The following is a 23,942-nucleotide window of genomic DNA, read 5'->3' as shown; positions in this document are numbered from 1 at the left end:
TATTTGGTAGAAAAAGCCACTAGTTTTCGGAGCGCTGCTCCTTCGTCAGGTAAGTGGGAGTTTTGTTCACAAACAGGGCATGTAAAGACACAAACTCAATTTACAAAATAATGGTTAGAATGTGAGTCCTCACAGGTAATCAAGTCTTAAAGGTACAGACAATGTGAGTGGAGAGAGCGTTAAGCACAGGTTAAAGAGATGTGTATTGTCTCAGCCAGGACAGTTAGTGAGATTTTGCAAGCCCAGACAAGTCGTGGGGGTTACAGATAGTGTGACATGAACCCAAGATCCTGGTTGAGGCCGTCCTCATGTGTGCAGAACTTGGCTATCAGTCTCTGGCTCAGCGACTCTGCGCTGTCGTGTGTCGTGAAGGCCGCCTTGGAGAATGCTTACCCGAAGATCAGAGGCCGAATGCCCGTGACCGCTGAAGTGTTCCCCAACAGGAAGACACATGACAATGCAGAGTCGCTGAGCAGAGACTAATAGCCAAGTTCCGCACACATGAGGACGGCCTCAACCAGGATCTTGGGTTCATGTCACACTATCTGTAACCCCCACGACTTGCCTGGGCTTGCAAAATCTCACTAATTGTCCTGTCTGGAGACAATACACATCTCTTTAACCTGTGCTTAATGCTCTCTCCACTCACATTGTCTGTACCTTTAAGACTTGATTAGCTGTAAAGACTCGCATTCCAACCATTATCTTGTAAATTGAGTTTGTGTCTTTATATGGGGCGGCACGGTAGCACAGTGGTTAGCACTGCTGCTTCACAGCTCCAGGGGCCTGGGTTCGATTCCCGGCTTGGGTCACTGTCTGTGTGGAGTTTGCACATTCTCCTCGTGTCTGCGTGGGTTTTCTCCGGGTGCTCCGGTTTCCTCCCACAGTCCAAAGATGTGCGGGTTAGGTTGATTGGCCATGCTAAAAATTGCCCTTAGTGTCCTGAGATGCGTAGGTTAGAGGGATTAGTGGGTAAATGTGTAGGGATGTGGGGGTAGGGCCTGGGTGGGTTTGTGGTCGGTGCAGACTCGATGGGCCGAATGGCCTCTTTCTGTACTGTAGGGTTTCTATGATTTCTATGATTTCTATGATATGCCATGTTTGTGAACAAAACTCCCACTTACCTGACGAAGGAGCAGCGCTCCGAAAGCTAGTGGCTTTTGCTACCAAATAAACCTGTTGGACTTTAACCTGGTGTTGTGAGACTTCTTACAATTAGACAGAAAACAGAGAGTTGGAATAAATGGGTTATTTTCAGAGTGGAAAGATGTACCTAGTGGAGTACCGCAGGGATCAGTACTTGGCCCACAATTGTTCACTGTTTATATTAATGACCTAGAGGAAAGAACAGAATGTAAAGTTTCCAAATTTGCTGATGATATGAAGATAAATGGAAGGACATGTTGTGATGAGGATATTGTGATTCTGCAACTGGATAGAGATAGAATCATAGAATCCCTAGAGTGCAGGAGACCATTCGGTCCATCCAGTCTGCACCCACCCTCCGACAGAACATCCTACCCAGGACCACCTCCCCATGCATTTACCCCACTAATCTACCTAATTTACATATATTGGGACACTATGGGGCAATTTAGCATGGCCAATCCACCTAACCTGCACATCTTTGGACCAGATTGGGTGAAAACCTGGCAAATAGAGTTTAATGTGGGGAAGTATGAGGTCATGCACTTTGGTAGGAAGAATCAAAAGGCAGACGCCACTGTTTAAAAAAGGAGGTAGACAAAGGCAAGTAACTATAGACCGGTTAACTTAACTTCTGTAGTAGGGAAAATGCTTGAATCCATCATCAAGGAAGGAATAGCAAGAGGTCTGGATATAAATTGTCCCATTGGTAAGACGCAGCATGGATTCATGAAGGGCAGGTCACGTTTGACTAATTTGGTGGAATTCTTTGAGAACATTACATGTGCAGTGGACAATGGGGAACCTGTGGATGTGGTGTATCTGGATTTCCAGAAGGCATTTGACAAGGTGCTGCACCAAAGACTGCTACATAAGATAAAGGTGCACAGTGTTACGGGTAATGTACTAGCATGGATAGAGGATTGGCTAACTAACAGAAAGCAAAGAGTGGGGGTAAATGGGTGTTTTTCTGGTTGGCGATCAGTGACTAGTGGTGTGCCTCAGGGATCAGTGTTGGGACCGCAATTGTTTATGATTTACATAGATGATTTGGAGGTGGGGACCAAGTCTAGTGTGTCAAAATTCACAGATGACACTAAGATGGGTAGAAGAGCAAAGTGTGCAGAGGACGCTGAAAGTCTGCAAATGGATATCGATAATCTAAGTGAGTGGGCGAGGGTCTGGCAGATGGAGTACAATGTTGGTAAATGTGAGGTCATCCATTTTGGTAGGAACAACAGCAAAATGGACTATTATTTTTTAAAATGGTAAAAAATTGCAGCATGCTGCTGTGCAGAGGGACCGGGGTGTCCTTGTGTAGGAATCTCAAGGAGTTGGTTTGCAGGTGCAGCAGGTAATTAAGAAGGCAAATGGAATTTTGTCCTTCATTGCTAGAGGGATGGAGTTTAAAAACAGCGAGGTTATGTTGCAGCTGTATAAGGTGCTGGTGAGGCCACACCTGGAGTACTGTGTACAGTTTTGATCTCCTGACTTGAGAAAGGATATACTGGCACTGGAGGGGGTGCACAGGAAATTCACTAGGTTGATTCCGGAGTTGAGAGGGTTGGCTTATGAGGAGAGACTGAGACTGGGGCTATACTCATTGGAATTCTGAAGAATGAGGGGAGATCTTATAGAAACATATAAGATTATGAAGGGAATAGATAAGATAGAAGCAGGGAAGTTGTTTCCACTGGCGGGTGAAACTAGAACAAGGGGGCATAGCCTCAAAATAAGGGGAAGCAGATTTACGACTGAGTTGAGGAGGAACTTCTTCACACAAAGGGTTGTGAATCTGTGGAATTCCCTGCCCAGTGAAGCAGTTGAAGCTACCTCATTGAATGTTTTTAAGGCAAGGATAGATACATTTTTGAACAGTAATGGAATTAAGGGTTATGGTGAGCGGGCGGGTAAGTGGAGCTGAGTCCACAAAAAAAATCAGCCATGATCTTATTGAATGGCGGAGCAGGCTCGAGGGGCCAGATGGCCTACTCCTGCTCCTAGTTCTTATGTTCTTATAATTATCTAAATGGAGAGAGACTGCAGCTGAGTGAAGTGCAGAGGGATTTAGGTGTTCGAGTGCATGAATCACAAAAAATCAGCAGGCAGGTCCAACAAGTAGTTAAGAAGACAAACAGCATTTTGGCCTTTATTACAAAGGGGTTGGAGTTTAAAAATAGGGAGGCTTTGTATAGGGTTGGCGAAGCCTCACCTGGATTGCTGCATACAGTTTTTGTCCCCTTACCTAAAAAAAGATATGGTAAAGGGCAGTATGGTGGCACAGTGATTAGCACTGCTGCCTCACAGCACCAGAGACCCAGGTTCAATTCTGGCTTTGGGTGGCTGTCTCTGTGGAGTTTGTACATTCTCCCGTGTCTGCGTGGGTAACGTCCAGGTGCTCCAGTTTCCTCCCAACCTCGATAAATGTGTAGGTTAGGTGGATGAGCCATGCTAAATGTGTATGTTATGGTGTAGGCAGATATGGCCTGGGTAAGATGCTCTTCCAGAGAGTTGGTGCAGACCCAACGGGCCGAGTGGTCTCCTTCTGCATTCTAGAGATTCTATGCTTCTGTGTTTCTGTGGAATTTTGACATACTCCCTCAGTACTGACCTTCTGACAGTGCGGCACTCCCTCAGTACTGACCCTCTGACAGTGCAGCATTCTCTCAGTACTGACCCTCTGACAGTGCGGCACTCCCTCAGTTCTAACCCTCTGACAGTGCGGCACTCCCTCAGTTCTAACCCTCTGACAGTGCGGCACTCCCTCTGCACTGACTAATGGAATAGAGTATAAAAGTAGGGAGGAGCTGTTGCAACTGTATAGGGCACAGTTTTGGTCCCCTTACTTGAGGAAAGACACACATGCATTAGAGACGGTTCAGAGAAGGTTCGCTAGATTGATTCCAGGGATGAAGGATTTATCTTACGAAGGAAGATTGAGCAGTTTAGGTCTATATTGGCTGGAGTTTAGATGGATGAGAGGAGGTCTGATTGAGGTACGTAAGGGAATTGACACGGTAGACGTAGAGCGGATGTTTCCCTTTGTTGGACATTCTAGAACGAGAGGCCATAGATTTAGATTAAGGGTAGAAGATTTAAAACAGAATTCAAAAGGGTTGTGAACCTGTGGAATTCACTACCCCTGTACAGTGCAGCATTCTCTCAGTACTGACCCTCTGACAGTGCAGCATTCTCTCAGTACTGACCCTCTGACAGTGCGGCACTCCCTCAGCACTGACCCTCTGACAGTGCGGCACTCCCTCAGTTCTAACCCTCTGACAGTGCGGCACTCCCTCAGCACTGACCCTCTGACAGTGCGGCACTCCCTCAGCACTGACCCTCTGACAGTGCGGCACTCCCTCAGTTCTAACCCTCTGACAGTGCAGCACTCCCTCAGTACTGACCCTCTGACAGTGCAGCATTCTCTCAGTACTGACCCTCTGACAGTGCAGCATTCTCTCAGTACTGACCCTCTGACAGTGCAGCATTCTCTCAGTACTGACCCTCTGACAGTGCGGCACTCCCTCAGCACTGACCCTCTGACAGTGCGGCACTCCCTCAGTTCTAACCCTCTGACAGTGCGGCACTCCCTCAGCACTGACCCTCTGACAGTGCGGCACTCCCTCAGCACTGACCCTCTGACAGTGCGGCACTCCCTCAGTTCTAACCCTCTGACAGTGCAGCACTCCCTCAGTACTGACCCTCTGACAGTGCAGCATTCTCTCAGTACTGACCCTCTGACAGTGCAGCATTCTCTCAGTACTGACCCTCTGACAGTGCAGCATTCTCTCAGTACTGACCCTCTGACAGTGCGGCACTCCCTCAGCACTGACCCTCTGACAGTGCGGCACTCCCTCAGCACTGACCCTCTGACAGTGCGGCACTCCCTCAGTTCTAACCCTCTGACAGTGCGGCACTCCCTCTGCACTGACCCTCTGACAGTGCAGCACTCCCTCTGCACTGACCCTCTGACAGTGCGGCACTCCCTCAGTACTGACCCTCTGACAGTGCGACACTCCCTCAGTACTGACCCTCTGACAGTGCGACACTCCCTCAGTACTGACCCTCTGACAGTGCAGCACTCCCTCAGCACTGACCCTCTGACAGTGCAGCACTCCCTCAGTACTGACCCTCTGACAGTGCAGCGCTCCCTCAGTACTGACCCCATGACAGTGCGGCACTCCCTCAGTACTGACTCTCTGACAGTGCGGCACTCCCTCTGCACTGACCCTCTGACAGTGCAGCACTCCCTCAGTACTGACCCTCTGACAGTGCGGCACTCCCTCAGTACTGACCCTCTGACAGTGCGGCACTCCCTCAGCACTGACCCTCTGACAGTGCGGCACTCCCTCAGCACTGACCCTCTGACAGTGCGGCACTCCCTCAGTTCTAACCCTCTGACAGTGCGGCACTCCCTCTGCACTGACCCTCTGACAGTGCAGCACTCCCTCAGTACTGACCCTCTGACGGTGCGGCACTCCCTCAGTACTGACCCTCTGACAGTGCGACACTCCCTCAGTACTGACCCTCTGACAGTGCAGCACTCCCTCAGTACTGACCCTCTGACAGTGCAGCGCTCCCTCAGTACTGACCCCATGACAGTGCGGCACTCCCTCAGTACTGACTCTCTGACAGTGCGGCACTCCCTCTGCACTGACCCTCTGACAGTGCGGCACTCCCTCAGTACTGACCCTCTGACAGTGCGGCACTCCCTCTGCACTGACCCTCTGACAGTGCGGCACACCCTCAGCACTGACCCTCTGACAGTGCGGCACTCCCTCTGCACTGACCCTCTGACAGTGCGGCACTCCCTCAGCACTGACCCTCTGACAGTGCGGCACTCCCTCAGTTCTAACCCTCTGACAGTACGGCACTCCCTCAGTACTGACCCTCTGACAGTGCGGCACTCCCTCTGCACTGACCCTCTGACAGTGCAGCACTCCCTCTGCACTGACCCTCTGACAGTGCAGCACTCCCTCTGCACTGACCCTCTGACAGTGCGGCACTCCCTCAGTACTGACCCTCTGACAGTGCGTCACTCCCTCAGTACTGACCTTCTGACAGTGCGGCACTCCCTCCGTACTGACCCTCTGACAGTGCGGCACTCCCTCAGTACTGACCCTCTGACAGTGCGTAACTCCCTCAGTACTGACCTTCTGACAGTGCGGCACTCCTTCCGTACTGACCCTCTGACAGTGCAGCATTCTCTCAGTACTGACCCTCTGACAGTGCGGCACTCCCTCAGCACTGACCCTCTGACAGTGCGGCACTCCCTCAGTTCTAACCCTCTGACAGTGCGGCACTCCCTCTGCACTGACCCTCTGACAGTGCAGCACTCCCTCAGTACTGACCCTCTGACAGTGCGACACTCCTTCAGCACTGACCCTCTGACAGTGCGGCACTCCCTCAGCACTGACCCTCTGACAGTGCGGCACTCCCTCAGTTCTAACCCTCTGACAGTGCGGCACTCCCTCTGCACTGACCCTCTGACAGTGCAGCACTCCCTCTGCACTGACCCTCTGACAGTGCGGCACTCCCTCAGTACTGACCCTCTGACAGTGCGACACTCCCTCAGTACTGACCCTCTGACAGTGCGACACTCCCTCAGTACTGACCCTCTGACAGTGCAGCACTCCCTCAGCACTGACCCTCTGACAGTGCAGCACTCCCTCAGTACTGACCCTCTGACAGTGCAGCGCTCCCTCAGTACTGACCCCATGACAGTGCGGCACTCCCTCAGTACTGACTCTCTGACAGTGCGGCACTCCCTCTGCACTGACCCTCTGACAGTGCAGCACTCCCTCAGTACTGACCCTCTGACAGTGCGGCACTCCCTCAGTACTGACCCTCTGACAGTGCGGCACTCCCTCAGCACTGACCCTCTGACAGTGCGGCACTCCCTCAGCACTGACCCTCTGACAGTGCGGCACTCCCTCAGTTCTAACCCTCTGACAGTGCGGCACTCCCTCTGCACTGACCCTCTGACAGTGCAGCACTCCCTCAGTACTGACCCTCTGACGGTGCGGCACTCCCTCAGTACTGACCCTCTGACAGTGCGACACTCCCTCAGTACTGACCCTCTGACAGTTCGACACTCCCTCAGTACTGACCCTCTGACAGTGCAGCACTCCCTCAGTACTGACCCTCTGACAGTGCAGCGCTCCCTCAGTACTGACCCCATGACAGTGCGGCACTCCCTCAGTACTGACTCTCTGACAGTGCGGCACTCCCTCTGCACTGACCCTCTGACAGTGCGGCACTCCCTCAGTACTGACCCTCTGACAGTGCGTCACTCCCTCAGTACTGACCTTCTGACAGTGCGGCACTCCCTCCGTACTGACCCTCTGACAGTGCGGCACTCCCTCAGTACTGACCCTCTGACAGTGCGTAACTCCCTCAGTACTGACCTTCTGACAGTGCGGCACTCCTTCCGTACTGACCCTCTGACAGTGCAGCATTCTCTCAGTACTGACCCTCTGACAGTGCGGCACTCCCTCAGCACTGACCCTCTGACAGTGCGGCACTCCCTCAGTTCTAACCCTCTGACAGTGCGGCACTCCCTCTGCACTGACCCTCTGACAGTGCAGCACTCCCTCAGTACTGACCCTCTGACAGTGCGACACTCCTTCAGCACTGACCCTCTGACAGTGCGGCACTCCCTCAGCACTGACCCTCTGACAGTGCGGCACTCCCTCAGTTCTAACCCTCTGACAGTGCGGCACTCCCTCTGCACTGACCCTCTGACAGTGCAGCACTCCCTCTGCACTGACCCTCTGACAGTGCGGCACTCCCTCAGTACTGACCCTCTGACAGTGCGACACTCCCTCAGTACTGACCCTCTGACAGTGCGACACTCCCTTAGTACTGACCCTCTGACAGTGCGGCACTCCCTCAGCACTGACCCTCTGACAGTGCAGCTCTCCCTCAGTACTGACCCTCTGACAGTGCAGCGCTCCCTCAGTACTGACCCCATGACAGTGCGGCACTCCCTCAGTACTGACTCTCTGACAGTGCGGCACTCCCTCTGCACTGACCCTCTGACAGTGCAGCACTCCCTCAGTACTGACCCTCTGACAGTGCGGCACTCCCTCAGTACTGACCCTCTGACAGTGCGGCACTCCCTCAGCACTGACCCTCTGACAGTGCGGCACTCCCTCAGCACTGACCCTCTGACAGTGCGGCACTCCCTCAGTTCTAACCCTCTGACAGTGCGGCACTCCCTCTGCACTGACCCTCTGACAGTGCAGCACTCCCTCAGTACTGACCCTCTGACGGTGCGGCACTCCCTCAGTACTGACCCTCTGACAGTGCGACACTCCCTCAGTACTGACCCTCTGACAGTGCGACACTCCCTCAGTACTGACCCTCTGACAGTGCAGCACTCCCTCAGTACTGACCCTCTGACAGTGCAGCGCTCCCTCAGTACTGACCCCATGACAGTGCGGCACTCCCTCAGTACTGACTCTCTGACAGTGCGGCACTCCCTCTGCACTGACCCTCTGACAGTGCGGCACTCCCTCAGTACTGACCCTCTGACAGTGCGGCACTCCCTCTGCACTGACCCTCTGACAGTGCGGCACTCCCTCAGCACTGACCCTCTGACAGTGCGGCACTCCCTCTGCACTGACCCTCTGACAGTGAGGCACTCCCTCAGCACTGACCCTCTGACAGTGCGGCACTCCCTCAGTTCTAACCCTCTGACAGTACGGCACTCCCTCAGTACTGACCCTCTGACAGTGCGGCACTCCCTCAGTACTGACCCTCTGACAGTGCGGCACTCCCTCTGCACTGACCCTCTGACAGTGCGGCACTCCCTCTGCACTGACCCTCTGACAGTGCAGCACTCCCTCTGCACTGACCCTCTGACAGTGCGGCACTCCCTCAGTACTGACCCTCTGACAGTGCGTCACTCCCTCAGTACTGACCTTCTGACAGTGCGGCACTCCCTCCGTACTGACCCTCTGACAGTGCGGCACTCCCTCAGTACTGACCCTCTGACAGTGCGTAACTCCCTCAGTACTGACCTTCTGACAGTGCGGCACTCCCTCCGTACTGACCCTCTGACAGTGCAGCATTCTCTCAGTACTGACCCTCTGACAGTGCGGCACTCCCTCAGCACTGACCCTCTGACAGTGCGGCACTCCCTCAGTTCTAACCCTCTGACAGTGCGGCACTCCCTCTGCACTGACCCTCTGACAGTGCAGCACTCCCTCAGTACTGACCCTCTGACAGTGCGACACTCCTTCAGCACTGACCCTCTGACAGTGCGGCACTCCCTCAGTACTGACCCTCTGACAGTGCGGCACTCCCTCTGCACTGACCCTCTGACAGTGCGGCACTCCCTCTGCACTGACCCTCTGACAGTGCGGCACTACCTCAGTACTGACTCTCTGACAGTGCGGCACTCCCTCAGTTCTAACCCTCTGACAGTGCGGCACTCCCTCTGCACTGACCCTCTGACAGTGCAGCACTCCCTCTGCACTGACCCTCTGACAGTGCGGCACTCCCTCAGTACTGACCCTCTGACAGTGCGACACTCCTTCAGCACTGACCCTCTGACAGTGCGGCACTCCCTCAGTACTGACCCTCTGACAGTGCGGCACTCCCTCTGCACTGACCCTCTGACAGTGCGGCACTCCCTCTGCACTGACCCTCTGACAGTGCGGCACTACCTCAGTACTGACTCTCTGACAGTGCGGCACTCCCTCTGCACTGACCCTCTGACAGTGCGGCACTCCCTCAGTGCTGACTCTCTGACAGTGAGGCACTCCCTCTGCACTGACCCTCTGACATTGCGGCACTACCTCAGTACTGACTCTCTGACAGTGCGGCACTCCCTCAGTACTGACCCTCTGACAGTGCGGCACACCCTCTGCACTGACCCTCTGACAGTGCAGCACTCCCTCTGCACTGACCCTCTGACAGTGCGGCACTCCCTCAGTACTGACCCTCTGACAGTGCGACACTCCTTCAGCACTGACCCTCTGACAGTGCGGCACTCCCTCAGTACTGACCCTCTGACAGTGCGACACTCCTTCAGCACTGACCCTCTGACAGTGCGGCACTCCCTCAGTACTGACCCTCTGACAGTGCGGCACTCCCTCTGCACTGACCCTCTGACAGTGCGGCACTACCTCAGTACTGACTCTCTGACAGTGCGGCACTCCCTCAGTTCTAACCCTCTGACAGTGCGGCACTCCATCTGCACTGACCCTCTGACAGTGCAGCACTCCCTCTGCACTGACCCTCTGACAGTGCGGCACTCCCTCAGTACTGACCCTCTGACAGTGCGACACTCCTTCAGCACTGACCCTCTGACAGTGCGGCACTCCCTCAGTACTGACCCTCTGACAGTGCGGCACTCCCTCTGCACTGACCCTCTGACAGTGCGGCACTCCCTCTGCACTGACCCTCTGACAGTGCGGCACTACCTCAGTACTGACTCTCTGACAGTGCGGCACTCCCTCTGCACTGACCCTCTGACAGTGCGGCACTCCCTCAGTGCTGACTCTCTGACAGTGAGGCACTCCCTCTGCACTGACCCTCTGACATTGCGGCACTACCTCAGTGCTGACTCTCTGACAGTGAGGCACTCCCTCTGCACTGACCCTCTGACATTGCGGCACTCCCTCAGTACTGACCCTCTGACAGTGCGGCACTCCCTCTGCACTGACCCTCTGACAGTGCGGCACTCCCTCTGCACTGACCCTCTGACAGTGCAGCACTCCCTCTGCACTGACCCTCTGACAGTGCGGCACTCCCTCAGTACTGACCCTCTGACAGTGCAACACTCCTTCAGCACTGACCCTCTGACAGTGCGGCACTCCCTCAGTACTGACCCTCTGACAGTGCGGCACTCCCTCTGCACTGACCCTCTGACAGTGCGGCACTACCTCAGTACTGACTCTCTGACAGTGCAGCACTCCCTCAGTACTGACCCTCTGACAGTGCGGCACACCCTCAGTACTGACCCTCTGACAGTGCGGCACACCCTCAGTACTGACTCTCTGACAGTGCAGCACTCCCTCAGTACTGACTCTCTGACAGTGCAGCACTCCCTCAGCACAACACTGGAGTGTCAGCTTGGATTTATTGCCCAAGTGACAGGATTAAGTTTTGAAGAAACAACATTCTTACACTAAAGCAAATGGTACATTCGGATTGCTCCAGGAGACTGCAGACACGTCCTGGTTTCTGGGTTTGGAAATGATCAGCATGATCGATGTTGGAGGATTCCTTACCCTACGGATGTCCTCCGTTGAATCTAAGTTGTAAAAGTCAAGGCTGCGAGTCCCATACAGAAGACCCTTGTCGTGTGCAGTCTGGGTGCTGAGGGTGTCGAAGATTTCTCCTAGCAGATCCATATCCTCATCCTGCAGGAGGTTACAGTCCAGCAACTCATCCTCGATGGTGTCTAGTGAGCTGTCCAGCCCCAGCTCCCCACAGGTGGAGCTGCACAAGACAAACAAATAACTTACAGCAACACAAAGGGTCAAGGGGCTTCCTTACATCATTGCTTGACTAGGGAAATGTAATGCTCCTACACTGGGGTCTTACAAGTCTCACCTGGGTTTAGACCAGGAAAATGTGAAGAGAACATAAGGAGCAGGAGCAGGAGTAGGCCATCTAGCCCCTCGAGCCTGCCCTGCCATTCAATAAGATCATGGCTGATCTGATAGTGGTTTAGTTCCACTTACCCGCCCGCTCCCCATAACCCTTAATTACCTTATTGATCAGAAATCGATCTACCTGTGACTTAAACATATTTAATGAGGTAGCCTCCACTGCTTCAATGGGCAGAGAATTCCAGAGATTCATTACCCTCTGAGAGAAGAAGTTCCTCCTCAACTCTGTTCTAAACTGACTCCCCCTTATTTTGAGGCTGTGTCCTCCCATTCTTGTTTCCTTTCTAAGTGGAAAGAATCTCTCTGCCTCTACCCTGTCCAGCCCCTTCATTATCTTATATGTCTCTATAAGATCCCCCCTCAGCCTTCTAAACTCCAACGAGAAGCAGGAGTATGATGGCGATTTCTCTCATCACACAGGGGCATGGGGAATGGTGTGTGTGATCCATATGGAGAGCATGCCAAGGATAGACGGAGGGGGGGTGGGGGAGGGAATATTCAGGGAATAACACGATTGGGTGCCTTTGACCCACACACACCTTCACGGCGGTGGGGGAGGGTATCTGACCCACACACACCTTCACGGCGGTGGGGGAGGGTATCTGACCCACACACACCTGCATGGGGTAGGGGGGGGGGGTGTATCTGACCCGCACACACCTGCACTTGGGGCACGGTGGCACAGTGGTTAGCACTGTTGCCCCACAGCGCCAGGAACCCGGGTTCGATTCCCGGCTTGGGTCACTATCTGGTGTCTACACGTTCTCCTCGTGTCTGCATCGGTTCCCTCCAGATGCTCCAGTTTCCTTCCACAGTCCAAAAAATGTGCTGGTCAGATGCATTGGCCATGCTAAATTCTCTCTCACTGAACCCGAACAGGTGCCGGAGTGTGGCGACTGGGTGATTCTCACAGTAACTTCATTGCAGTGTTAATGTAAACCTACTTAATGTAAACCTGACTAATAAATAAAATAAACCTGCACTGGGGGTGGGTGGGGTGTATCTGACCCCCATGCAGCTGCACTGGGCAGTGGTGGGGGAGGGGGTGTATCTGACCCCTGCACACACCGACACTGGAGGGTATATGTCTGACCCGCACATCTACACTGGAGGATATATATATATCTGACCCACACACCCACAATGTTGGATTCATATCTGACCTACACCGGGGGGGGTATGTATCTGACCCACACACCCACACTGGGGGGGAGGGGGGGGGGGTGCGTATATACCTGACTCACACAGCGGGGTATATATCTGACCCACACTCGGGGCTGTGTATCTGCTGGAAGTGTTTGTTACCTGACTGACTCAGTTGGAAGTGGTGTATCTGGATTGGTGTAGCGGCGAGCTGGTCGGCGGGGTCGAGACTGGAAGAGAAATAATGAACATGTTAAGTATTAAAGAGGACCAGGATAGGCTCACACGCTCTCCTGTGTCCACCCAATCAACTTCAGCAGCCAACCCCTCCAACAGCTATCACTCTCGGTACAAACTCTCAATGTAATAAATACAGTGGTATTTTGCCTGAATCTCAGAAAGTGGTGACAGTTTTTTAGGCATTAATCTGAGACCTGTGACCTCCATACATCAATCTATGTAACACAGATCTCAGTTCTTCAATGAGACCTCTGTTCCTAGCTGTCAGTTCATGTGTTTTGCTTCAAGTCTCAATGAAGGGCAACACCTCCTGTGGATTCCGTCGGCTGTTCGTGTGGTTTCTGCTCCTGAATCTCTCTAAGGCTCGGTTGGAAAGCCCCTGCTCAGCAAATTGGTTCAGGTCCACAATTGACCTGGCCCCCACCTCCCAAAGCAAGGTGGCACAGTGGTTAGCACTGCTGCCTCACAGTGCCAGGGACCCGGGTTCAATTCCCGGCTTGGGTCACTGTCTGCGTGGAGTCTGCACATTCTCCCCGTGTCTATGTGGGTTTCCTCTGGGTGCTCCGGTTTCCTCCCACAGTCCGAAAGAAATGCTGGTTAGATGCACTGACCCAGACAGGTGCCGAAGTGTGGCAACTAAGGGAATTTCACAGTAACTTCATTGCAGGGTTAATGTAAGCCTTACTTACGACTAATAAATAAATGTTTTACTTTAAAAGGGTGAGGAAAGAATTAGAAAGCAGCCAAGTTTGCCCATTATTGATTATCACTCCTAATACTTTGTGAAGTCAGAGTGAAGCTCAGTTAGGAAGCTCTCTGTCGTCCAAAAGCTTGCTGCTACTTGCTATGGGGAGAGGAGGCTGCAGTCAATGTATTAGGGAATGAGGTTAGAGGTGGGCAGGAAGGGAGCAGCTGCCTAGTACCTGATCTGAATAGGAACCCAGTTTTCTGTGGCAATGCTGCTCTTTACCTGGCCAAAGTGCTGGGTGATTGGCAGACGATTCTGTAAACACTCTGACTGCATGCGTCTCTGATGGGAGGAGCCCCCAACTGGTTCATACCTCAGTGACCCACCACGTTGAACCCCTCGGTCCTCACCCAGGTCCTGGAAATAAAACAATATTCATCATTCTGCTGCAAAGCTGCAAGGTGAAAGGCCAAGTCTGCCTCTCTGGGGTTATATGCTGATGCACGTGCCGTGCAATAGGCAGGCCTGGACATAGACCAATAGTGTAAGTTTTATCAGTCACACACTCATACTTACCTTCTGAATTACATGGAGTGCAACTTCTGAAAAAACGAGCGCACACAAACTCTCAGTCCCATTGAGTGATCTATGAAGGAGAGGTGTTAGGAGGATGATGTGGCTGATATGCAGGGTGGACAAGAGGAAACAATACACAGTGGTCACCATTATTGAGGATGTCATTTGTGACTTCAATTGGAACCGTTCATAGCCGTGCAAGGGGCAGAAACCTGATTCAAGTGTGGAGTTTCAGAAAGGATAGGCATAGACTTGGGAGATGACAACATATTGGATGACTTTGGAGAGGAAAATGAGATTAGCAACGGGGTGGTAGTTTGCAAGGAAAAACGAGGAGGGTGTCGAGGTTTAGGTTTTTGATGGGTGGGCAATGATTAAAGGGGAATTGGTGGCTGAGGAAAAAGAATGGTTTACAGGGCGGGATTTTATGGCCTCGTTTGTCCCGAAACCGTAAAATCCCACCCGAGTTCAACGGACCTTTCCGTGCTCTGCTCCTCGCCCGCTCTGATTCTTGTGGCGGCGGGGCAGTAGGATACCAGCCACAATGTCAGGTAGTGCGGATGCCAGGAAGACAGGTTGGGTGGTCAGCAGTTAGTGGTAATAGAGACATGGAATTAGAGGGTAACAGGAGGTGGCATGAACAAGATTAGTTTGAAGAAGTCTGGACAAAGTAGGGAAAATTCCAGACATTGGACTGGGGGTAGGTTTGGATTGGCGGGGCTGGAAGGAAGGGGATGTGCCTGAGACAGCAATTTAAATGAAATCAGTGCCATTAGGTGCAGAATGGCCTACTCCTGTTCCTATTTCCGAAGTTCATTACAGAGTATCAAAGGCTGTAGCCTCTGCGATATAGAACATAGTAAGAGTTTTAACAACACCAGGTTAAAGTCCAACAGGTTTATTTGGTAGCAAATACCATTAGCTTTCGGAGCGCTGCTCCTTCGGCATCTCCACATATAGAACATAGAACAGTACAGCACAGAACAGGCCCTTCGGCCCACCATGTTGTGCTGAACTTTATCTGAAATCAAGATCAAGCTATCCCACTCCCTATCATCCTGGTGTGCTCCATGTGCCTATCCAATAACCGCTTAAATGTTCCTAAAGTGTCTGACTCCACTATCACTGCAGGCAGTCCGTTCCACACCCCAACCACTCTCTGAGTAAAGAATCTACCTCGGACATCCTTCCTATATCTCCCACCATGAACCTTATAGTTATGCCCCCTTGTAATAGCTCCATCCACCCGAGGAAATAGTCTTTGAACATTCACTCTATCTATCCCCTTCATCATTTTATAAACCTCTATTAAGTCTCCCCTTAACCTCGTCCGCTCCAGAGAGAACAGCCCTAGCTCCCTCAACCTTTCTTCATAAGACCTACCCTCCAAACCAGGCAGCATCCTGGTAAATCTCCTTTGCACTCTTTCCAGTGCTTCCACATCCTTCTTATAGTGAGGTGACCAGAATTGCACACAATATTCCAAATGTGGTCTCACCAAGGTCCTGTACAGTTGCAGCATAACCCCACGGCTCTTAAACTCCAACCCCCTGTTAATAAAAGCTAACACACTATAGGCCTTCTTCACAGCTCTATCCACTTGAGTGGCAACCTTCAGAGATCTGTGGATATGGACCCCAAGATCTCTCTGTTCCTCCACAGTCTTCAGAACCCTACCTTTGACCCTGTAATCCACATTTAAATTTGTCCTACCAAAATGAATCACCTCACATTTATCAGGGTTAAACTCCATCTGCCATTTTCCAGCCCAGCTTTGCATCCTATCTATGTCTCTTTGCAGCCTACAACAGCCCTCCACCTCATCCACTACTCCACCAATCTTGGTGTCACCAGCAAATTTACTGATCCACCCTTCAGCCCCCTCCTCTAGGTCATTAATAAAAATCACAAATAGCAGAGGACCAAGCACTGATCCCTGTGGCACTCCGCTAGCAACCTGCCTCCAATCCGAAAATTTTCCATCCATCACCACCCTCTGTCTTCGATCAGATAGCCAGTTACCTATCCAATCGGCCAACTTTCCCTCTATCCCACACCTCCTCACTTTCATCATAAGCCGACCATGGGGGACCTTATCAAACGCCTTACTAAAATCCATGATATCATGTTATAAATATAATATTTCTTAAATCAAATCTCTCAATCAGTGATGTGATATCCCCAAAAACACAGCAAACCTGAGCATTTCAGCCTTTGTAAAAAGGCAACTGAGAACTGAGGATGGATCTCCAGGAATACTGTGAGGATGGACTTTCCGAAGGCGCTGAAGCTGGAAGATCCATCTGATAGATGCTCTCCCAACCAACTACCATGGTATTCCAGGGTCCAGGGTCGCTCGTGGCTTCCAACCCGAACTCCAGAGGTAGTCCCCAGGCATTCTTCAGGTAAATCCTGACCTCTGCAAACCACGTTGCTCCAAATGTGTCTCGGCTGATGTCACAGAGAATAGGGTGTGGGGAAAATACCATGATGTGGAGATGCCAGTGTTGGACTCGGGTAAGCACAGTGAGAAGTCTCACAACACCAGGTTAAAGTCTAACCTGTTGGACTTTAAGCTGGTGTTGTGAGACTTCTTACTGGGAAAATACCAGTCAGGCCTTCATCTGCATCCCATTAGCGGGATGCAAATAAGCTTCATGCCACCCTCCATCAAGTTTCCAGATCCGTGATGGTGAGTACCAGAAGATCCTGTGGGAAATTGAAACTGGTGTAGAACTGATTTTAGGGCCTTCTGCCATTGAACCTGTTGGTGGGGACTTCATAGAATGAAATCATAGAAACCCTACAGTGCAGAAGGAGGCCATTCGGCCCATCGAGTCTGCACCGACCACAATCCCACCCAGGCCCTACCCCCACATATTTACCCGCTAATCCCCCTAACCTACGCATCCCAGGACTCTAAGGGGCAATTTTTAACCTGGCCAATCAACCTAACCCGCACATCTTTGGACTGTGGGAGGAAACCGGAGCACCCGGAGAAAACCCACGCAGACACGAGGAGAATGTGCAAACTCCACACAGACAGTGACCCGAGCCGGGAATCGAACCCGGGACCCTGGAGCTGTGAAGCAGCAGTGCTAACCACTGTGCTACCGTGCCGCCCACTGTGCTACCGTGCCGCACTTGGGAGAAGTCCACCCCTAATTTAAAATATACTGTGAATTTAGGATGAACAGGTTTATTATAATATTTAGGATGGGGGTCTCAGAGAGATCATATCCTGGAATAGACTCTGGGCAACTCAAAAGAGAATTCCGGGAACTTTTTTTTCATTTATTTGTTCATGGGATGTGAATGTCGCTGGTTAGGCCAGCATTCATTGCCCAGCCCTGATTGTCCCTGAGAAGGTGATGGTGAGCTGCCTTCTTGAAGCGCTACAGTCCATGTGGTGTAGGTACACCCACAGTGCTGTTAGGGAATTCCAGGATTTTGACCCAGTGACAGTGAAAGAACAGCAAAATATTTCCAGTTCAGGATGGTTAATGACTTGGAGGGTAACTTGTTGTCTGTTGTGATGTGGTTTATGGTCTGTTTAATAGGATGGGCTTGTATAGCGTCCCTAATCTTTCAAGCTCAAAGGGCCGAATGGCCTTTTGATTTGATTTATTATTGTTACATGTATTAGTACAGTGAAAAGTATTGGTTCTTGCGCGTTATACAGACAAAACATATCGTTCATAGAGAAGGAAATGAGGGAGTCATAGCTAGGGTGTAGAAAAAGATCAACTTAATGCGCGATAGGTCCATTCAAAAGTCTGATGGCAGCAGGGAAGAAGCTGTTCTTGAGTCAGTTGGTACATGACCTCAGACTTTTATATCTTTTTCCCGACGGAAGAAGATGGAAGAGAGTTTGTCAGGGGTGCGTGGGGTCCTTGATTATGCTGGCTGCTTTGCCGAGGCAGTGGGAAATGTAGACAGAGTCAATGGATGGGAGGCTGGTTTACGAGATGAACTGGGCTACATTCACAATCCTTTGTAGTTTCCTGCGGTCTTGAGCAGAGTAGGAGCCATACCAAGCTGTGATACAACCAGAAAGAATGCTTTCTATGGTGCAATTGTAAAAGTTGGTGAGAGTCGTAGCGGACATGACAAATTTCCTTAGTCTTCTGAGAAAGTAGAGGCATTGGTGGGCTTTCTTAACTATATTGTTGGCCAACCCCTGCTTATAGTTTCTATGTTTCATCTGTTTCTAATTCTTGTGAACCAATTCAGACCAGTGGGAGAAAAAGATAAATGATGAAGGAAGCAGAGAATACCTTGTGTTTCAGTCGATTTTTCATCCCTTTCAGGCCCAATTTAGCTTGACCTTTAGCCTGGAAGTGAAAGATAAGCAACCAAATGAGTATTCCTGCATCTTGAGCACTGTTGTCTCCCCACCTCATATCCAACCTTCTCTCTTTAGCACTATCCAACTCCAAACCTTTCAATCTTTCTTTCTCTGGTTTGGTGCTATATCAGACTGACTGAATCTTTAACAAACTTTAGTGTTCTGCGGTGCTTCACAAGAGTGTAAGCAAACAACACTTGACACTAGCATGGTCAAGGAGGCAGGTTTTAAGGAGTGTCTTAACAGAGGAAAGAATGGATTGGTGGAGGGAAGAAATTCCAGAACTTAGGGGCCTAGGCAGTTGAAGACCACCAACAGCAGAAAGTTTAAAATGAGGGACGCACAACAGGCCAGAGAGGAGGAGAACAGAGATCTCGGAAGGTAATAGAGACAAGGAAGACTGAATCCACAAAAGGACGAGGATAGCAATTGGCCTGATTGGACAGTGAGCACAAGAGAGACACAAGTTGTAGGATTGTGGACAGGAAGGGTGAGCTCTGTATGAGGTGGTTAATATATATGATTCCTAAGACAAGTGGTGTATGTTTTTAAATTGCAGGCGAGCTGTTTAAGTCCCTATATTTCTCAATGTTGATAGCTCCCTGCCGCGAACACACCTAACCCGTCAGCCTGTGTAGACAATGCATTAATCAGCTCAGAGATCACAGTGACCCAGAGTAAAGGGAGTGCCCTGGAACTCTGTACTTACATATTTATACATGTTCTTCATGGCGGGATTGGTTTTGCTTCTCACTGTCTGAATCAGGGCTCCACCACCTTTCTGGAAAGAGAGTCAACTGTTTAAACATCAGATAGTCCCACCTCAGCACACCCCTCAATATTCATCTTTGAACTCCATAACTTCATCACCTCTTCCAGGCTGCAGTACCAGGCGCAGTCTCGGGAACCTTCTTAACCCCCAAGGCCAGACCTGCCCTCCCCACAGCCCCACACCCACCCCCATGCCTCTCCCTATGCTGTGCTGTCTTCCATTCCCTACACTTGCCCACTCCCTCTCCCTACACTTCGCCCTCTAAACACCCTACATTCCGCCCTCCCTACTCCTTACACTCTGCCCTCCCTCTGTTCCCCACTCCACCCTCCATACTCCCTATACTCCACCCTCCCTTCACTCCACCATCTCTACTCCCTACACTCTGCTCTTCCTCTCCCTACACTCTGCCCTCGCTGTTCCCCACTCCACCCTCCATTCTCCCTACACTCTGCCCTCCCTCTGTTCCCCACTCCGCCCTCCATTCTCCCTACACTCTGCCCTCAATCCTCCTACAGTTTGCCCTCACTCTGTTCCCTACTCCGCCCTCCATACTCCCTACACTCTGCCCTCAATCCTCCTACAGTTTTCCCTCACTCTGTTCCCTACTCCGCCCTCCATACTCCCTACACTCCAGCCTCCCTCTTCCTATACTTTGCCCTCTCTCTCTTCCCCACGTTGCCCTCCCTCCTCCTACACTCCACCTGCCATTTCCCTACACTCTGCCCTCTCTCTATTTCCCACTCAGCTCTCCCTCCTCCTGCCATCCTCTCTACACTCTGCCCTCCCTCTCTCTTCCCCACTTCGCCCTCCATCCTCCCTGCATCCACCTTCACTCCTCCTACAATGCTCTCTTTGTGGGAACACACCCTCATTCCTTTTTCCCTGAATCCTCAATGTGTTGAAATAGACTCTAACTCATTGGTCCAGCTCTCTCACAGCTGCTCCCCTGCACATTTTTCTCCAGCTCCTATACTCTACAGGCTTTTTAAACCCATGTTTAAAATCATGTTTTCTTAATCTTCTCACCAACCCGAGGCATATCCCAAACTTTGACCTTCATCTGACTTTATCACTAAAGGAAACGATTGTTTCTATTTACCTTAAAGTTTTGCATCCACAGCTGGTATGACTTGGAGCAGCCTGGGGAGGGAGAGAGAGAGAACATGCTTATTGGTGAAGGAGGAAGCAGCTTAGTATGTGTGTGTTGGATGGAGAGAGTAAACTCAGGATTCCAAGCCCTTACCTGATGAAAAGCCACCCAGATTGACTTCCTCCTCAAATATATCTGTTAATCCTTTCCCTTGGTTAAGTTTTTCCAGACGATTATCTATAAACTGAATATAGGGGGCATGGTTAGTAAGTTTGCAGATGACACTAAGATTGGTGGCATAGTGGACAGTGAGGAAAGTTATCTCCAATTGCAACGGGATCTTGATCAATTGGGCCAGTGGGCCGACGAATGGCAGATGGAGTTTAATTTAGACAAATGCGAGGTGGCGCATTTTGGTAGATTGAACCAGGGCAGGACTTACTCAATTAATGGTAGGGCGTTGGGGAGAGTTACAGAACATAAGAACATAAGAAATAGGAGCAGGAGTAGGCCATCTAGCCCCTCGAGCCTGCCCCGCCATTCAATAAGATCATGGCTGATCTGATAGTGGTTTAGTTCCACTTACCCGCCCGCTCCCCATAACCCTTAATTCCCTTATTGGTCAGAAATCTATCTACCTGTGACTTAAACATATTTAACGAGGCAGCCTCCACTGCTTCAATGGGCAGAGAATTCCAGAGATTCACTACCCTCTGAGAGGGTAACAAAGAGATCTAGGGGTACATGTTCATAGCTCCTTGAAAGTGGAGTCATAGGTGGACAGAGTGGTGAAGAAGGCATTCGGCATGCTTGGTTTCATCGGTCAGAACATTGAATACAGGAGTTGGGATGTCTTGTTGAAGTTGTACAAGACATTGGTAAGGCCACACTTGGAATACTGTGTGCAACTCTGGTCACCCTATTATAGAAAGGATATTATTAAACTAGAAAGAGTGCAGAAAAGATTTACTAGGATGCTACCGGGACTTGATGGATTGAGTTATAAGGAGAGGCTGGATAGACTGGGACTTTTTTCTCTGGAGCGTAGGAGGCTGAGGGGTGATCTTATAGAGGTCTATAAAATAATGAGGGGCACAGATCAGCTAGATAGTCAATATCTTTTCCCAAAGGTAGGGGAGTCTAAAACTAGAGGGCATAGGTTTAAGATGAGAGGGGAGAGATACAAAAGTGTCCAGAGGGGCAATTTTTTCACACAGAGGGTGGTGAGTGTCTGGAACAAGCTGCCAGAGGTAGTAGTAGAGGTGGGTACAATTTTGTCTTTTAAAAAGCATTTAGATAGTTACATGGGTACGATGGGTATAGAGGGATATGGGCCAAATGCAGGCAATTGGGATTAGCTTAGGGGTTTAAAAAAAAAGGATAGCATGGACAAATGGGGCCGAAGGGCCCGTTTCCAAGCTGTAAACCTCTATGACTCTGAATCCAAAGAGGGGGGAAAATTAAACAAATTATTTCCCATGGACTGAGTCGAACAATGGAGGTTTTGATGGGGTGAATTGGCAAAACATTATTTGCAAAGGGGAGGAATGGGGCCGGGGTGTGGTGGGTGGGAGAGCAGGGGTGTCTTGGTGACAGGCCATTAATTTAAAACAGGTGTTCAGAGTCTGGAGAGGTGTCAGGAGAAATTTCTTTGTTCAGGAATTGATGAAGCATGAATTGTTTTTCCAGAGGGATTGGGTGAGGATGAGACAGTTTGGATAAACATTTGATTCAGGATTATAGGGCAGTGGGTTTGCTCAGCACAAAGCTGGAATAGCCATGTTGGATTGACCAGAAACATTCTCTGCTGTAAACGTCTAAGGTGTTTTTTTTAATGTAGAATGCTGATTGAAAGAGATTTTGGAATATCTGCCCTTGACATTGAGGGATTATTCAACTGAACAAGAAGCCTTAGCAAAACAGGTCAGTAGCAAACCCCTTCAAATGGCTGGTTTCATATCTGACACACAGGCTGTCACCAAGTCTCACCTGTTTGAAAAGCTGAAGGTGCACAGCATGTTGCAGGAAATTCTTCAACACGGTAGATTTGTGATTCAAAAATGTCTCTTCACAAAACGTAACTGGTTCATCCTATACAAACAGGGAACAGGGTTATTAACAGTTTCTCTTTTTTCCCATTTTTTTTCAGCTCCTTGAGCTGTTGCCAGGCACAGAGACCAGAGAGATGGTGGTGTAGTGGTAATAGAACCATAGAACCATAGAAAATTACAGCTCAGAAACAGGCCTTTTGGCCCTTCTTGTCTGTGCCGAACCATTTTTTGCCTAGTCCCACTGACCTGCACTTGGACCATATCCCTCCACACCCCTCTCATCCATGAACCCGTCCAAGTTTTTCTTAAATGATAAAAGCATTTACCACTTTATCCGGCAGCTCATTCCACACTCCCACCACTCTCTGCGTGAAGAAGCCCCCCCTAATATTCCCTTTAAACTTTTCTCCTTTCACCCTTAACCCATGCCCTCTGGTTTTTTTCTCCCCTCGCCTCAGCGGAAAAAGCCTGCTTGCATTCACTCTATCTATACCCATCAAAATCTTATACACCTCTATCAAATCTCCCCTCAATCTTCTACGCTCCAGGGAATAAAGTCCCAACCTATTCAATCTCTCTCTGTAACTCAGCTTCTCAAGTCCCGGCAACATCCTTGTGAACCTTCTCTGCACTCTTTCAACCTTATTTACATCCTTCCTGTAACTAGGTGACCAAAACTGTACACAATACTCCAAATTCGGCCTCACCAATGCCTTATATAACCTTACCATAACACTCCAACTTTTATACTCGATACTCCGATTTATAAAGGCCAATGTACCAAAGGCACTCTTTACGGCCCTATCCACCTGTGACGTCACTTTTAGGGAATTCTGTACCTGTATTCCCAGATCCCTCTGTTCAACTGCACTCTTCAGAGTCCTACCATTTACCCTGCACGTTCTACTTTGGTTTGTCCTTCCAATGTGCAATATCTCACACTTGCCTGCGTTAAATTCCATTTGCCATTTTTCAGCCCATTTTTCTAGTTGGTCCAAATCCCTCTGCAAGCTTTGAAAACCTTCCTCACTGTCCACTACACCTCCAATCTTTGTATCATCAGCAAACTTGCTGATCCAATTTACCACATTATCATCCAGATCATTGATATAGATGACAAACAACAATGGACCCAACACCGATCCCTGCGGCACACCACTAGTCACAGGCCTCCACTCAGAGAAGTAATCCTCCACAACCACTCTCTGGCTTCTTCCATTGAGCCAGTGTCTAATCCAATTTACTACCTCCCCATGTATA

At 50.5% G+C, this 23,942-nt stretch overlaps 1 protein-coding gene across 2 annotated transcripts in view; it reads right to left on the bottom strand.

The window, feature by feature from the left end:
• Window positions 1-23,942, bottom strand: part of LOC144487547 (DENN domain-containing protein 1B-like) — a 72,367-nt gene that overhangs the window by 7,361 nt on the left and 41,064 nt on the right. For both annotated transcript variants that reach the window (XM_078205629.1, XM_078205630.1), the window contains 8 exons: window positions 22,621-22,722; window positions 20,785-20,875; window positions 20,641-20,681; window positions 19,476-19,547; window positions 18,696-18,752; window positions 14,125-14,259; window positions 13,077-13,144; window positions 11,388-11,598 (listed from right to left, as the gene is read on the bottom strand). In XM_078205629.1, coding sequence (XP_078061755.1) covers window positions 11,388-11,598; window positions 13,077-13,144; window positions 14,125-14,259; window positions 18,696-18,752; window positions 19,476-19,547; window positions 20,641-20,681; window positions 20,785-20,875; window positions 22,621-22,722 — 777 coding nt within the window. The remainder of the gene's footprint in view (window positions 1-11,387; window positions 11,599-13,076; window positions 13,145-14,124; window positions 14,260-18,695; window positions 18,753-19,475; window positions 19,548-20,640; window positions 20,682-20,784; window positions 20,876-22,620; window positions 22,723-23,942) is intronic.

The sequence above is a fragment of the Mustelus asterias genome, unplaced genomic scaffold (assembly GCF_964213995.1).
Source record: "Mustelus asterias unplaced genomic scaffold, sMusAst1.hap1.1 HAP1_SCAFFOLD_863, whole genome shotgun sequence".
Classification (NCBI taxonomy): Eukaryota; Metazoa; Chordata; class Chondrichthyes; order Carcharhiniformes; family Triakidae; genus Mustelus; species Mustelus asterias.
Note: the sequence above shows the minus strand (reverse complement) of the source record. Positions and strands in the feature narration are given on the sequence as shown.